Consider the following 13,703-nt stretch of genomic DNA (forward strand, 5'->3'; position numbering starts at 1 on the left):
GCGTGGTGGTGCACACCTGTAATCCCAGCAGTTTGGGAGACTGAGGCAGGTGGATCATTCGAGGTCAGGAGTTTGAGACACCTGGCCAATATGGTGAAACCCCGTCTCTACCAAAAATACAAAAATTAGCTGGGCGTGGTGGCACAGGCCTGTAGTCCCAGCTACTCGGGAGGCTGAGGCACGAGAAGTGCTTAAACCCGGGAGGTAGAGGTTGCAGTGAGTCAAGATTGTGCCACTGAACTCCAGCCTGGGTGACAGAGCAAGACTTGGTCTCAAAAAAAATAATAAAAATAAAATAAAAGTATCACCAGAATGTGGCTTTACTGCCAGGGGTGTATCCCAGACTGTACTCCTGTGGTCACTGTGAGTCCCTGAGCGGCACCAATGAGCTGGTAGCGCACCCAGTAATGCCGTGATCACGGCCATGCACGGGGATGCACATGCTTTCACGAACACACACCACACCCACGCAGACACAGTCACACACAGATATGTACTGACACACGCTCTTACGCACAAGTCACACACAAGTCACACCCCCACGTGGTTGTTTATGCCAGTGATCAAAACTCAGGACACTACAGTACGGCTGGTGTTGCCTTTTCCTTCTTCTTTTTTTTTTGAGACAGAATCTTCCTCTTGTCACCCAGGCTGGAGTGCAATGGTGTGATCTTGTCTCACTGCAACCTCCGCCTCTCAGGTTCAAGCAATTCTCCTGCCTCAGCCTCCTGAGTAGCTGGGACTACAGGCGCCCGTCACCACCCCTGGCTAATTTTTGTATTTTTAGTAGAGATGGGGTTTCGCCATGTTGGCCAGGCTGGTCTCGAACCCTTGACCTCGTGATCCACCTCCCTCGGCCTCCCAAGACGTTGCCTTTCTTAAGTGACATAGATCATATGGAAAAACTGGGTTACCTGTGGTGAGTGACTAACAATAAACCAGAAAAGGTTGTACCCATCACACGAATGTCTGAGTGGGAGAGAATGTGACAAGGGAATAAAATTGGATCAAATTATGAAAAAACAACTGGGATTCTGGGAAGAAGACCTGGCCACAGGCTGACTCACCCCCAGGGCTTGACTTGAGTCCACATCCCCGGGCCCACTGGGGCTGGGTACACTGGGGACAACCGCTGGGCTTTGTCCTTCTGAACTGGCCCCTTGCCCAGCCTCTGCCTGTGTCCTGAACACTAGGAGGCTGAGGCCCCGGCATTTCTCTCGACCCTGGTGGCACTGGGGACTCCTGGCTTCATCAGCCCTATGAACCAGGTGAAGGCCAGGCCAGAGACAAGGGAGGGTGGGGCAGGGAAGAGGGACATAGAGGCCAACACGCAGGAGGGCGTAGCTGCTGGAGCAGGCCAGGGGGCACAATCTGTTCTGACATAACGTTCAGACGAAGGCCATTCTGTCTCCTCTGAGTATCTCACAGGCACTCAAGTCTGACACGTTCCAAGCACGGTCCCTGAGAGTCCCGTCCACCCGTGGCCCCTGCTACAGTCCTCTGAGTGCCGTGAACAGCCCCTCAGGCTCCAGTGGCTCCGGCCCCAAACCTCGGACCTGCCCTTCCCTCACCCAGGGATGTCCCATCTGCTGCCCGGACATCCGGTTCAGAGTCAAGCTCTCCTACCGCCGCCAAGGTCAGGCCAGGGCTGTGCCCATCTCTCCCCATCTCCCCGGGCCTCCTGCCCTCTCCTCCCTCTTCTTCAAGCCATCCTGAGCCCAGGCCAGTGAGGCTGGTAAACTGTCATCCCCCGCACTCCCTCAGCTTCGCGCCCTCCCGTGGCCACTCAGAGTGAAAGCCAGGGTCCTCCCTCACCTCCACCCCCTTGCCCCTCCACGCTCACCTCCTCATCTCCCCTCCCCTCTCACTCTGCCCCTCAGTAGCCCCACCGCGGGCAGGAAGTTCTGCCTTCCCAGCACCTGCCACCGAGCCAGGCACACAGCAGGCGCTCAAGGACTCCTCTCACCGGCAGCTGCTTCTCCAGGCAGATACTGAAGGTCTTGGTGTGGTTGGCTTTCAGCTTCTTCAGGGGCACGCGTGTCTCCCCGATGAACTCATTGTGCCGGAATTTGTCCTCGTCACACACAGAGATCCTGGGTTGGGGGTGAGAGGCACAGCCAGCGGCTCAGACGCACAGGGCGTGGGGGGAGTGTGCGCGGGTAGGGCCAGCCCTGGCTTGTCCTGCCCCAGGCCCTGCCCTGGTCTGGGGTGGGAGACGCACGAGATGCCTGGGCCCTGACAGGGCCAGAGTGTGGCATGATGTCAGGTACTGTCCTCCCGGACAAGTGTCCTCAGGTTGGAAGAGGGGACAGGAGAAGGTGGGGCCAGTGCCGGGAGGTGGGGAGAGCTGGTTCTCCGAAGGGAACCGCCGCCAGCACCCGGAGAGGCCCCAGGAAGCACCTTCAGGGCACTGGGGCCAGGGTGACCCTTTCCATCCACCAGGCTCCGCCAGTGTGAACAGACCTTTCTGCCTTTCTTCAGACCCCCAGGCTGGGGTGGCCTGCATGAGGCTGAACCCACAGGAGACCCTCTGACCCTCCGGCCCCGCCTTCGTGAGGACAAGCGGGCGGGGGTGGGGGAGGGGCCGGCGGCCGGGGCCCCGCCTACCGCAGCGTTTTGCGGATCATGTCTTCATCTGTGATCCCGTAGTAAGTGAGGGTCTCATTCCACGTGGGGTTCAGAGTGTTACGGAGAGTTTTTGTTCTGAGCTTATTTGCCTGGAGAAGAGAGAGATGATCGTATGAGCATCGAAGGGTGTGTCAGACAGAACAACGGCCCCCAGAGATGGCCACATGCTCGTCTTGGAGCCTGGGAATGTGTCATCGACACGGCCAAGCGGAGCCGAGGCTGCAGGTGGAGTTACGGTTCGCAACAAGCTGACATTAGAACAGGGAGATTATCCTAGATGGTCGGGTGGCCCAATGTGGTCACAGGTTCTTCACAGCAGAAAGGGCAGAGAAGAGAGTCAGAGTGAGACGTCACCAAGGCAGGCGGCCAGAGGGATGCAACGGGGCCTGCTGTGAGGGCGGAGGAAGGGGCCACGAGCCCAGGAGGGTGGACGGCCTCCAGAAGCTGGAAAGAGCCAGGACATGGGTGGGCTCCCCAGGTTCCAGAAACTTCTCACCTGCAGAGCAGGCAGAGAATGAGGGAGCTGCTTTAAGCCACGAAGTCTGTGGTCATTTGTTGCAGCAGCCATAGGAGGCTCATCCACAGAGGACTCCACCTCCAGCCCGAGGCCATGGGGTGGGGTCTGCAGGAGGCCTGTGTGTGTGGAACCAGAGTCTCCTCCCCAGGGCATTCCCTTCCTTTGCGGACTGTCCCCTCTGCCTGGAACCCATCCTGTCCTCGGGCCGGCTCGGGGTGGCCTCTCCGAGCTGGAATATTGCCGCCACTCCCTCCTCCTGTGCCAGCGACTCTGAGCTCCTCGTCTGAGTCGGTCTGATGCCTGCCACGCCTGGCCCAGGCTGGGAGGTCAGACAGTCCGGGCTTCCAATTCCGGCTCTGTGGCAGCGTCAGGGTTCCCGCTGTGGAAAGGCCACGGGCATCCCTCTCTCCCGCTTGTTTGTAAGGAGACCGCTCTTGATAAAACACTGGGGAAAATCCTGGGGACTTCCTACAACTCGGCAGCCAGGCGCTGCCGGCTCCAGTCCCACAAATGAGGGGTCACTGAGCTCCCACGTGGGGCACACTTCCCTGGTCACACTCGCCCTCGGCCCTCACATCCCCGAGCCCCTCTGGCAGCATAAGGACGTCGAGGCCCAGCGTGGGGAGCCCATTTCTTCCCCAGGAGGAGGTGGTGGGGCACTGCCTTTCTCCCACAGCCCTGCCTTCCCGAGGGAAGGGGGAACGGCCCCTTCTGGGTGGGCCTCCTGGATGGCTGCGGGCCCAGGCCTACCCATTTAGGCCCCCAAGTCAACTCAGACTCTGCCCCATGAAATTAAACATAAAACAGCACTGAAGTGCATGGTGCACAGAAGGGAGTCTAACTAAGTTCTGATTTTCCGCAGCTCGAGGTCACCTGGATGCTTTTGGTTAACAGCAATTTCTCTCTCCTCTCCTAGATGCACCTGTTGTGCTGGTGCCCTTTCCACATGTGTGGTCGGACTCTTGGCGTAGGAATGAGGATCCTGTGGTCAAATATACTGGGCAGATTCCGCCCACTTCATCCCCCTTACGGAGATTCGAGGAACAGCCCATCAGCACGTTAAATGCTCTGATAGGTCCGTAATAGTAACCGCCAACTGACACTGCTTCTTATACAATGCTGGCCTGGAATTTCTGGAACTCCCAGATCAGCAGGCAGGTAACGCTGAACGGCTGAGTGTGCAGCTGAACGGCTGAGGTCCCACCAGCTTGCTTGGGCTCTGAGGGGAGTGGCAGCGGTGGGCCTCCCTGGGTGCCCCCAGCCCAGTCCAGGCCCCAAAGCCAAAGGACCAGTGTGCACTGCCTGAGGTGGTGGGGGGGGTGCCGCTGGTGGGCAGGTCTGGGTGAAACCCCTCACCTTACTGGCTCCTGGCAGCAGGTGCAGCTTGACGTAGGGGTCTGCCAGCCCATTGTGGTCCATCGGCTTCAGGCCCTGGGCAGAGAACAGCAAAGGGTGTGAAGTGGAAATCGGGGAGATGGAACGGACAGGGCCTGCAGGTGCCTGGGCCAGCAGATACCCTTGTCCGCTGGGTCTCCTGGCTGGGTCTATTCATGGCCCCTCTCACAGAAGCCCCCAGGCCCCACCCCTCCAGATGGAATGAGGATGGCTCGATGCCAGTGCAATCTCCCCTCCCCAAAACATCCCGGCCCAGGGCAGCTGTCACGGGGCCTCTATCAGGACAGACTTTTTCTCTTCTCCTCATCCGGGAAGCCACATGGCTCACCCTCCTCTGAGCCTCCCTCCCCACCCCGCTTTGGTCAGGTCCTTCCATTGTCCTGACTCCCCTCCCCCATCTTCCCAGCATGGCCTCCTGAGTGGTCACGCCCCTCATCGACTCTAAATCCACGTAACCCCGGGACACAGTCCGAGACTAGGCCCCATTTCTGGCCATATTTGCCACAACTCCCAATCAGTCCACAGAGATCACACAAGCGGACTGGCCACAGAGGGTCCCTCCACAAGATGGCTCCCCTCACTCACTCCGGTTCTTTCAGAAAACCTCGCCACGCATGCACCGCCAGAGGCACAGACAGACGGGGCTTTGCTGACCTCAGCAGGCACCTGTCTCCGAAAACTGCATTTGTTTTCTTCTGGGATGGTGCTCAGGATGCAGGGAGGCAGCCAGCAACCCCAGGACAGGATTCAAAGGTGCAGGGCCAGGCTCCTACCCAGCAGGGTCCGGGAGGCGGCGTGGCTACCCACACCAGGCCCATCTCCAAGGGGAGGCTGGGGCTCCCGCCCAGGCACACCCCACCCTGCTTCGATGGAGCTCTGGGGGATGCGGCAGGGACTTCCAACCACCTACTTCCCTGCCACTGGCAAAGGGCAGAGGTCTGGGGGCCTGGCTGGCTTGGGTGCCAGGCTCAGCTCCTGTGTTCACCAGCTGGGAAGTGGATGAGTTACTAAGCCTCAGCTTTGTCATGTGTAAAAGGGGGTGGCCGGGCACCGTGGCTCACGCCTGTAATCCCAGTGCTTGAGCCCAGGAGTTCAAGACCAGCCTGGGCAACACCGTAAGACCCTGTCTCTTCAAAAAACTAAAAAATCAGCTGGGTGGGTGGCAAGTGCCTGTGGTTCCAGCAACTAGGGAAGCTGAGGTGGGAGGATCACTTGAACCTGGGATGCAGAGGCTGCAGAGAACCGTGATCGCGCCACTGCACTCCAGCCTGGGTGACAGCGAGACCCTGTCTCAAATTTAAAAAAAAAAAAAAAAAAGGGCAGGGGTATAATTAATAGTCCCACCTTCCTAGGGTTGGAGTGAGAGGGAGGAGACCGTGTGGACACAGGGTCTGGCAGGCAAGGCGTCTGCTCTCTTCTCTGCATGCCAGGCCCCTGCACTGTGACGCTGCCTCTGGGACAGGGCCTGGCTCATGGCCCAACATGTGCTCAAGGTGACAAGGCTGCTCTTCCAAACTCAACTCCCTGACCCTGGCCTTGCGCCTTTCCCACCAAGTGCCTGAAGTGCGGAGTTCAGGGAATCTGGCGGCCCAGCCTGACCAGGGGGTGCCTGACGGCTGTGTCTTATTCTTACAGTTCTTATACATTCGTGGGTTGTAGCTTAAAATGTTTCCATTTGGGCCACGTTTCTTGACGCATTTCACTTACAAATCTTTGGGCCACCAGAAGTTCTGGTGTGTCTTTCCAGTGGCTCTGGTGGTCCCACCTCTGTACCCGGAGACACCCGTGGGAGGTAGGCCGGGTCAAGGGGCGCTGTCATGCTGGGACAGGAGTGACGCCTGCTCTGTCCTTCAGACCCCTGGGCGGTGACGAGGCCCCTGCTGCTGCCTCTCTACTCCTCCACCCGGCAGGTCCCTGAGCACCCTGGGCAGCCGCACATTTGGCCAAAAGCAAAAGGACCCGTAGGCACTGCCCGAGGCCGTGTCACCGAGCTGCCACCAGCTTCTGTGCCCAAACACAGGCACTTCCCCGGCCCTGACCTGGGTTCCACCCATGCCTCCACCCACGGAGCCTGACCTCTGTCCACGGAAGGGAAGGGCAGGAGGCTGTTTGCAGGGGAGGGAGCTGTTAGTGGGGCTACTGGGCACACCCTCCCCAGCTTGGGAGCTCGCAAGAGACAGAAACTGGTCCCACGGTTTAGGGCCGGGCCCCACGGGAGGTGATAAGGTTTGGCCGTGTCCCCACCCAAATCTCATCCTGAGTTGTGCTCCCATCATTCCCACAGGTGGTGGGAGGGACACGGTTCTTGTGGGAACGAATCAGTCTCAGGAGATCTGGTCTGATCAGGGGAACCCCGTCTTGCTTGGCTCTCATTCTGTCCCCTGCCACCAAACATGTGAGAAGTGCCTTTCACCCGCCGCCATAACTGTGAGGCCTTCCCGGCCACGTGGAACGGCAAGTCCAGTAAACCTCCTTCCTTTATGAATTACCCAGTCTCAGGCGTGTCTGTCTCAGCAGCATGAAAATGGACTCATACAGGCGGGATGGGCAAAGGAGGCCCGGGGGAGGCCCTGGTTGGTCCTGGCACTGAGGGAACAGAGGGGGGTCTGGCTTTGAGAGGAGAGCCTCTCCCCAAAACGCCAGCCCTACCCCGCCCTGGGCCTCTCCGAGACCTGCTGGCGAAGTGTTCAGAGAGGAGCTTTCTGGCCGGAAGCACCATCCAGCCTGAAAAAGGAAATTCTCCGCGCACCGCGACAGGGATGGAGCCTGAGGGCTTTGGGCTGAGTGAAAGGCGGCCGACTCAGAAGGAGAGACCCTGGGGGGCTGCAGTTGTATGAGGTCTATGAGGTCCTTAGAAGAGTCAAATCCAGAGAAGGAAGCCAAATGGCGGCCTCCCCGGGGGCCGGGGAGGAGAAGGGGAGCTGCTGTTCAGTGGGCACAGTTTCAGTTCTGCGAGCTGAAGGGGGCTCTGGGGGTGGGTTTCACAGCAGCGCGAAGGTAGAAGGTGCTCAGCACAACTGAGCTGTACGCTAACAATGGGTGAGCGCCGAGGGGAGGAGTAAAAAAAAAACGGTTGAGGTGGGAAATTTAGATCCGTGTAATTTACCACAATAATAATAAAAAACAAAACAAGAGTCTCCCAGAACCGGCAGTGCCAGGGTCCGCGTGTTAACTCAACAATGCTCACAACGGCCAGGTAGGGCAGGGACAAGCAACCCTCCTTACAGACGGGCAAACTGAGACCGACCCTTACAAGGGGTGACAAGCAAGGTGCACCTGGAGGGTCCAGCCCCGCCCCCGGAGGCCAGCCTCACTTCAGCTCGCCCACCCTGGGCCCTCCCCACACCCCCGCCCAGAACCCCAGCCTGTGCCACCCCTTCCCTACAGAACTGGATTTACACAGAGAAGGAACTGGGCCTCCCACCCCCACTTCTGATACCTGAGGGATACAGCCCAAAGTGGACATACACTTACATGTGTGCACGCACAGTACTCACATATGCACACACACACAGAGACACACACAGACACACACAGACACACACACGCACACACACGCACACACCCACACAGACACACACACACACGCACACACGCACACACCCACACACACACACGCACACACACGCACACACCCACACACACAGACACACACACACACGCGCACACATGCACACAGACACACACACACACAGACACACACATGCACACACACACGCACACACACACACGCACATACACGCGCACACACGCACACACGCACACACATGCACACACACATGCGCACACACATGCACACACACGCACACATGCACACACGCACACACACGCGCACACACATACACACATGCGCACACACACGCACACACACACAGTACCCACACATGCACACAGACACACACAAACACGCAGACACACGCACACAGACACACACACACGCACACATACACACACACAGTACCCACACATGCACACACACACACACACACGCGCACACACACACATACACACACGCACACACACGTGCACAAACACAGCACCCACACATGCACAGACACACACACATGCACACACACAGACACACACACATGCGCACACACACACACACACACATTCACATACACAGACACACACACACACACGCACCTGGAACAAGGAAGGAAAGGCCCTGGTGTCTGGTGGAGAGAGAGGAAGGCGTGGGCTTTGGCCAGAGCGGCCTGGCAGCCAGCACCTCTCCAGTCCCCAGGCCGGGACCACCTCTACAAAGCTGGACAGAGGGAAAGTAGGGAGGGTCTAGCTTGGTCTCTACCTTGGCACAGCTGGGGTTTGATAAATGCTCAGTTCTGCTCCTAGGGGCGGCTGGAGCCCCTGCCAGGCAAGGCTGGGCATGCCCTGAGCCACAGCACAGGTGGTTCTAGAGGGGAGGGCAGGGGTGGGATGCAGCGTGCAGGCCTCTCAGTGCCCAACCAGGGCCCTGGGCCTGGCGTGGATGGCACTCACACCTACCCATGGCAGTCCACGTGTCGTGGCCCAGGCTGTGCCTGGGGTGGCACGCAGTAGCCTGTCCTACTGGGTGGGCACAGCGCCAAGGGCAGCCCTCACGGCCAGGCTGGGAGGAGGGGCAGGGAGCCTGCAGGTTGGGAGTCTGGGTGGGGCTCTGCGGGAGCCGCTGGATCTGAGCTGGGCTGGCTCAGGCCCTTCCATGGCACTACTTGGGGGACTCCACTGGCCACGCAGGCCCTTACCTTGCGAGAGAACATCAATTTTGGCACCTTCCTCCCACAGGGAGCAACGGGGTGAGGGGGCAAGGGAACAGGACAGTTGAGAACATGGAACTGGCACATGCTGACTCGAGTGGCAGAGCCAGAGGGGAGCACCAGGGGCCGGGCCAGGCTGCAGAGGGGTCCATACACACCTACAACCCCAGCCCATGTAGTGAGGCTCAGAGGGCCTCTGGGATCAGGCCCTGGAGGCCCTGCCTCGAACGGTGTCAGCCTCCTCCAGTGGCTCGGCTTCCAGGGTGCACAGTGGCGTCCCCACTCCTCAGGGCGCCTGGGAGGCCTGGAGGCACCAGCACCCAAGCCACCCTCCCCTGGCCTGCAGGACAGACGTCACCCTGTCCCTCTCTCTCCCTCTCAGCAGCCCCTCCCCAGGCTCGGGAGGCCTCTGTCCAGGCCTCCATCTTCCCATTCTCATCTGTTTCTTTGCTCCCCTCAATGCCTGACTGTCCAGGGCATTTCTTGGAGTTCGGTATTCAAGGTTTAAACAAGAATTCCTTCCTGGCCCCACACAGCTCAGACATCCGAAAGCCTGGACAGGAACCCGGGGGGTGGTGTGGTCTGGCCTCCCTGACCTAGGCCCTCTCTTGCAGACCCCGGGGCAGGGACTTTGGGGGCAGGCCGGCGGGGCCTACCTTGGCCTTGGTGATGGTGCAGTGGAGGGCGTTGTTCTCCTGGTCATACAGCAGGCTGAAGTCCAGCGTGCCCAGGGCGGCTGCGGACAGAGGAGGGCACAGCTCCCACCGTGGCCACGTCTTGGAGAAGCTTCACTTGCCCCTGTGAGGCCGGATGGGCCTGGCCTGGGCAGGTGCCACCGTTCCATGGCGGCTGCCACCGACGGAGCACCGGCTGTATGCCAGCCCCCCCACCCATCCTCCCAGTCCCACCCGACCCCGGGAAGTTACAATATTCTCCCCACTTTCCAGAGGAGGGGCTGAGACCCAGAGAGGTCGGGGGGGTCACGCCAGTCCCCTGTCTGGCTGTGTGTGGCCGCCTGAGCTGGGCGCCCAGTCAAAGGAGTTCCTGCCCTACTGGAGCAACTGCCAGTCTGGGCCCCGTGCCTCAGTTTCCCTCACCCGTGAGATGTCACAAGGATCACATGAGAAGGCAGAGGAGATGAGGCTTGGAGAGAGGCAGGCCCTGGCCCATACACAGGACTGAGGTTCCTCTGCCTCTCTGGCCCCTTGGGGACCCTGAGGAGGCTGTGAGGAGTCAGCTGGGTCCTCACACTGCTGCCCCCAAGTCTCTCAATGGCAGTGATAACTCCCTACAGCCGGGGGGGGGGGCGGTGCAACCGTAACTGGGTGCAGCTGCCTCCCTCCCCGGGGCAATCACTCACAGCAGCTGTGGCTTTCCATGCAGCGGCGGCTGCCAGCATGAAGGCCGAGGTGATGGTGGGGGGCAGAGCTTGGGGGCAATCCCCGGGCAGCAAGATGCACATTCACAGAGGGCCTCAGAAGCCCAGAGCCTGCTCCCAGGCTGCAGGGCTGGTCAACTGGTGTCACATTCATTCGTTATTTACCAAGTGTTCACAATACGCCAGACTCTAGGGGATGGACACCTGTGAGGCAGAGTCCCTACCCCAAGGAAAGCACAGCTTAAGGGGAGGAACAAAAGGAAAGAATTTGCCGCAGTAGACTCTGGTGAGCCAGGAGCCACGGGGAGCCCATGTGAATTGGGGCCATCAGGGAAGGCTTCCTGGAGGAGGCGGTGTTTCACCTGAGCCATGAGGGATGAGTAGGAGTTCGCCAACGGCACAGTGGGGCTGGGGGAGGTGCTGATTCCAACCACAGGCCAACCAGCAGGTGCGGGCTTAACGACTGGTGTGATCCTGGGATAAGGGAAGGCCAAACTTGAAAGACTCTATTCTTCAGGCTCTGAGCTACGCTCCCAACATGGATCTAGATCCAATTATGGCCACATCTGACTGGGCCCATCATTTACATCTTGTCTGCGGCTGCTTTCCTGCCTCAGAAGCAGACCATATGGCCTGCACAGCTGAAAATATTTACTGTCCAGCCCTTTATAGAACAAGTTTGCAGATCTCTGGGCGAGTGCTGGGCCCAGCCAGGCATAATACAGTTTCTTGGGTCTGCAGGGAAATTGGCTGACGAAAGGCCATTGGTGTGGAGCTGGTGATGGGAGTGGCATTTGTCCAGATCACCCCCTTCTAACACGGATCAGCACGTGTCTCTCTTTGCAGCAGTGTGGGGTGCAAGACCTGCCCTCTGACATCGGTCTCCCGGGCTCAAATCCCAGCATGCACTTCCCTGCTGTGTGACCAGCTGATCTAACGTCTTTATGCCTCAGTTTACTCATCTGTCAAATGGAGACAACGGTGGTATCCACATCACAGCACACAGTGTGCCTGGGGTGTAGGAGGGGATCAGTAGATCACTACAGAAGAAGCAGATCCCTACGCTGGGTTTTCTAGCTAACAGCACTGGCTTCTGTGAGACCCGTTCTGGAATGAAACTGTCCTCGACTGGTTCATTTCCCTCCCTGCCTTTGGGAACAGAACACACAAATGGTCACTTAGGCTTTTCTGAATAACCTGAGTCACCGCTATGGCTACGATTACTCTTCCGAACGTCACAGTCATAGTCCAGATGCGAACGGGGACATGAAGCAACCAGAGGGTCCCGGGTGGTCCTCTTTTCGGTTTTATTTTTCTGCCTCTTTCTTTGACATGAGCCTGAAACTCCTATTCGATTACTTGTCTATGGTGGTGCAAACAGCTCTCTCACCTGTTCAGTAATTGTTTCTCCCAAGAAACCAGGTGATAACACTTGTTGGAACTATGTGCAAACTAAGAGCCAACAGATCTTGGTGGCTGGCGCGGTGCTCACGTCTGTCATCCCAGCAGTTTGGGAGGCTGAGGCGGGTGGATCACTTGAGGCCAGGAGTTTAAGACCGGCCTGGCCAACATGGCAACACCCACCTCTACAAAAAATACAGAAATAGCCAGGCATGGTGGCGCATGCCTGTGGTCCCAGCTACTCAGGGGGCGGAGGTGGGAGGACCCCTTGAGCCCAGGAGGTTGAGGCAACAGTGAGTGTGGCTGTGCCACTGCATCCGACCTGGGTGACAGAGCGAGATCCTGTCTCAAAAACGTCAATAAACACTAGGTCTTGAGTGAAGCCTGGGGCACATTCTCCTGAGAAGGGTATGTGTGCCACCAGTAGCTGTAGCTGGCATGCTAGCTGCCATCTACACACCAAGCAGGTGAGGCTGCTGGAAGGTAGGTATATCCCACCGCTCCTGCAGCAATGCACACAGCCACAGCCCAAGACACACCAATCTGTGCTTTTGTAACAATATTCTCCAAAGCCGTTGGCTTTACGTGACAGTCATTCGATGCCGTTCAGGTCAGGCCTACCTGGGGTGTGTTGCCCCAGTGATTCAGCCTCCCGAGCAACGGGACCATGCCTTGGCCACACCTCTGAGACCAACAAACAGATGCAGACACACGTGGCTGGGCCATTCAAGCCCACCTGCCTTCCAGGTGCTCCCAGGAGCTCGGAGCCGGTGTGACCCTCACGTGTGAAAATGCACAGTCTGATTTCTGCCTGTTTCCCAACCCCAGAGAAGGACACCAGAAGACGGAGTGGCTGTCTGCTCCCCCTGGGACACCCAGCTCCTGGAGGGGAGGAGCCCCCACACTGGCTCTGCAGAAACCCCTGTCCACGGAGGGCAGCGACCTGCTCCCTCTGCTTGGGGGAAACTGACACCTGCCACCACCTCCTGGGAAGGGACAGCGCGCCCAGTGTGTCACCGGGAAGGCACTGACGAATTTCTCTGAACTCCACTGGAAGGTAAGAAATGATAGTTTATAAATAGAAGCTCGGTCACAATTTTGAGAGGCTGGTGAAGCTCTCTTAGGGAGCACATGGCCCAACTTCATTTCCCTTCAGAGAAATGAGGCTCAGAGAGGGCAGGTGAGCTGCTCAGCGCGGCCCAGCAGACCAGGCCACAGAATCTAGGCCTCTTCACTTCCATCCTGATAGTTTCTCCCTGGAAGCCTAGTGGCTCCCAAGAAGTTGTTGTTTTTTGTTTGTTTGTTTGTTTCTGAGACAGCCTCTTGTTCTGTTGCCCAGGCTGGAGTGCAGCGGTGCAATCACAGTTCAGCCTCCCAGGCTCAAACGATCCTCTCACCTCAGCCTCCCGAGTAGCGGGGACTACAGGTGCCCATCACCATGCCCAGCTAGTTTAAAAAATATTTACATAGAGACAGTGGTGTGTGTGTGGGGGGAGGGGGGACAGTGGTGTGTGTGTGGGGGGAGAGGGGGACAGTGGTATGTGTGCAGGGGGAGGGGGGACAGTGGTGTGTGTGCAGGGGGGGACAGTGGTGTGTGTGTGGGGAGAGAGGGGGACAGTGGTGTGTG

The 13,703-nt window shown here is 58.5% G+C and overlaps 1 protein-coding gene across 1 annotated transcript in view; it reads right to left on the bottom strand.

Moving 5' to 3' along the window:
* DOC2B (double C2 domain beta) overlaps nt 1-13,703 on the bottom strand; it is a 37,395-nt gene that overhangs the window by 13,219 nt on the left and 10,473 nt on the right. The window contains exons 2-5 of the mRNA XM_025362038.1: nt 9,954-10,033; nt 4,502-4,576; nt 2,608-2,717; nt 1,967-2,093 (exon numbers count right to left, since the gene is read on the bottom strand). Coding sequence (XP_025217823.1) covers nt 1,967-2,093; nt 2,608-2,717; nt 4,502-4,576; nt 9,954-10,033 — 392 coding nt within the window. The remainder of the gene's footprint in view (nt 1-1,966; nt 2,094-2,607; nt 2,718-4,501; nt 4,577-9,953; nt 10,034-13,703) is intronic.

Source organism: Theropithecus gelada, chromosome 16, assembly GCF_003255815.1.
Source record: "Theropithecus gelada isolate Dixy chromosome 16, Tgel_1.0, whole genome shotgun sequence".
Lineage (NCBI taxonomy): Eukaryota > Metazoa > Chordata > Mammalia > Primates > Cercopithecidae > Theropithecus > Theropithecus gelada.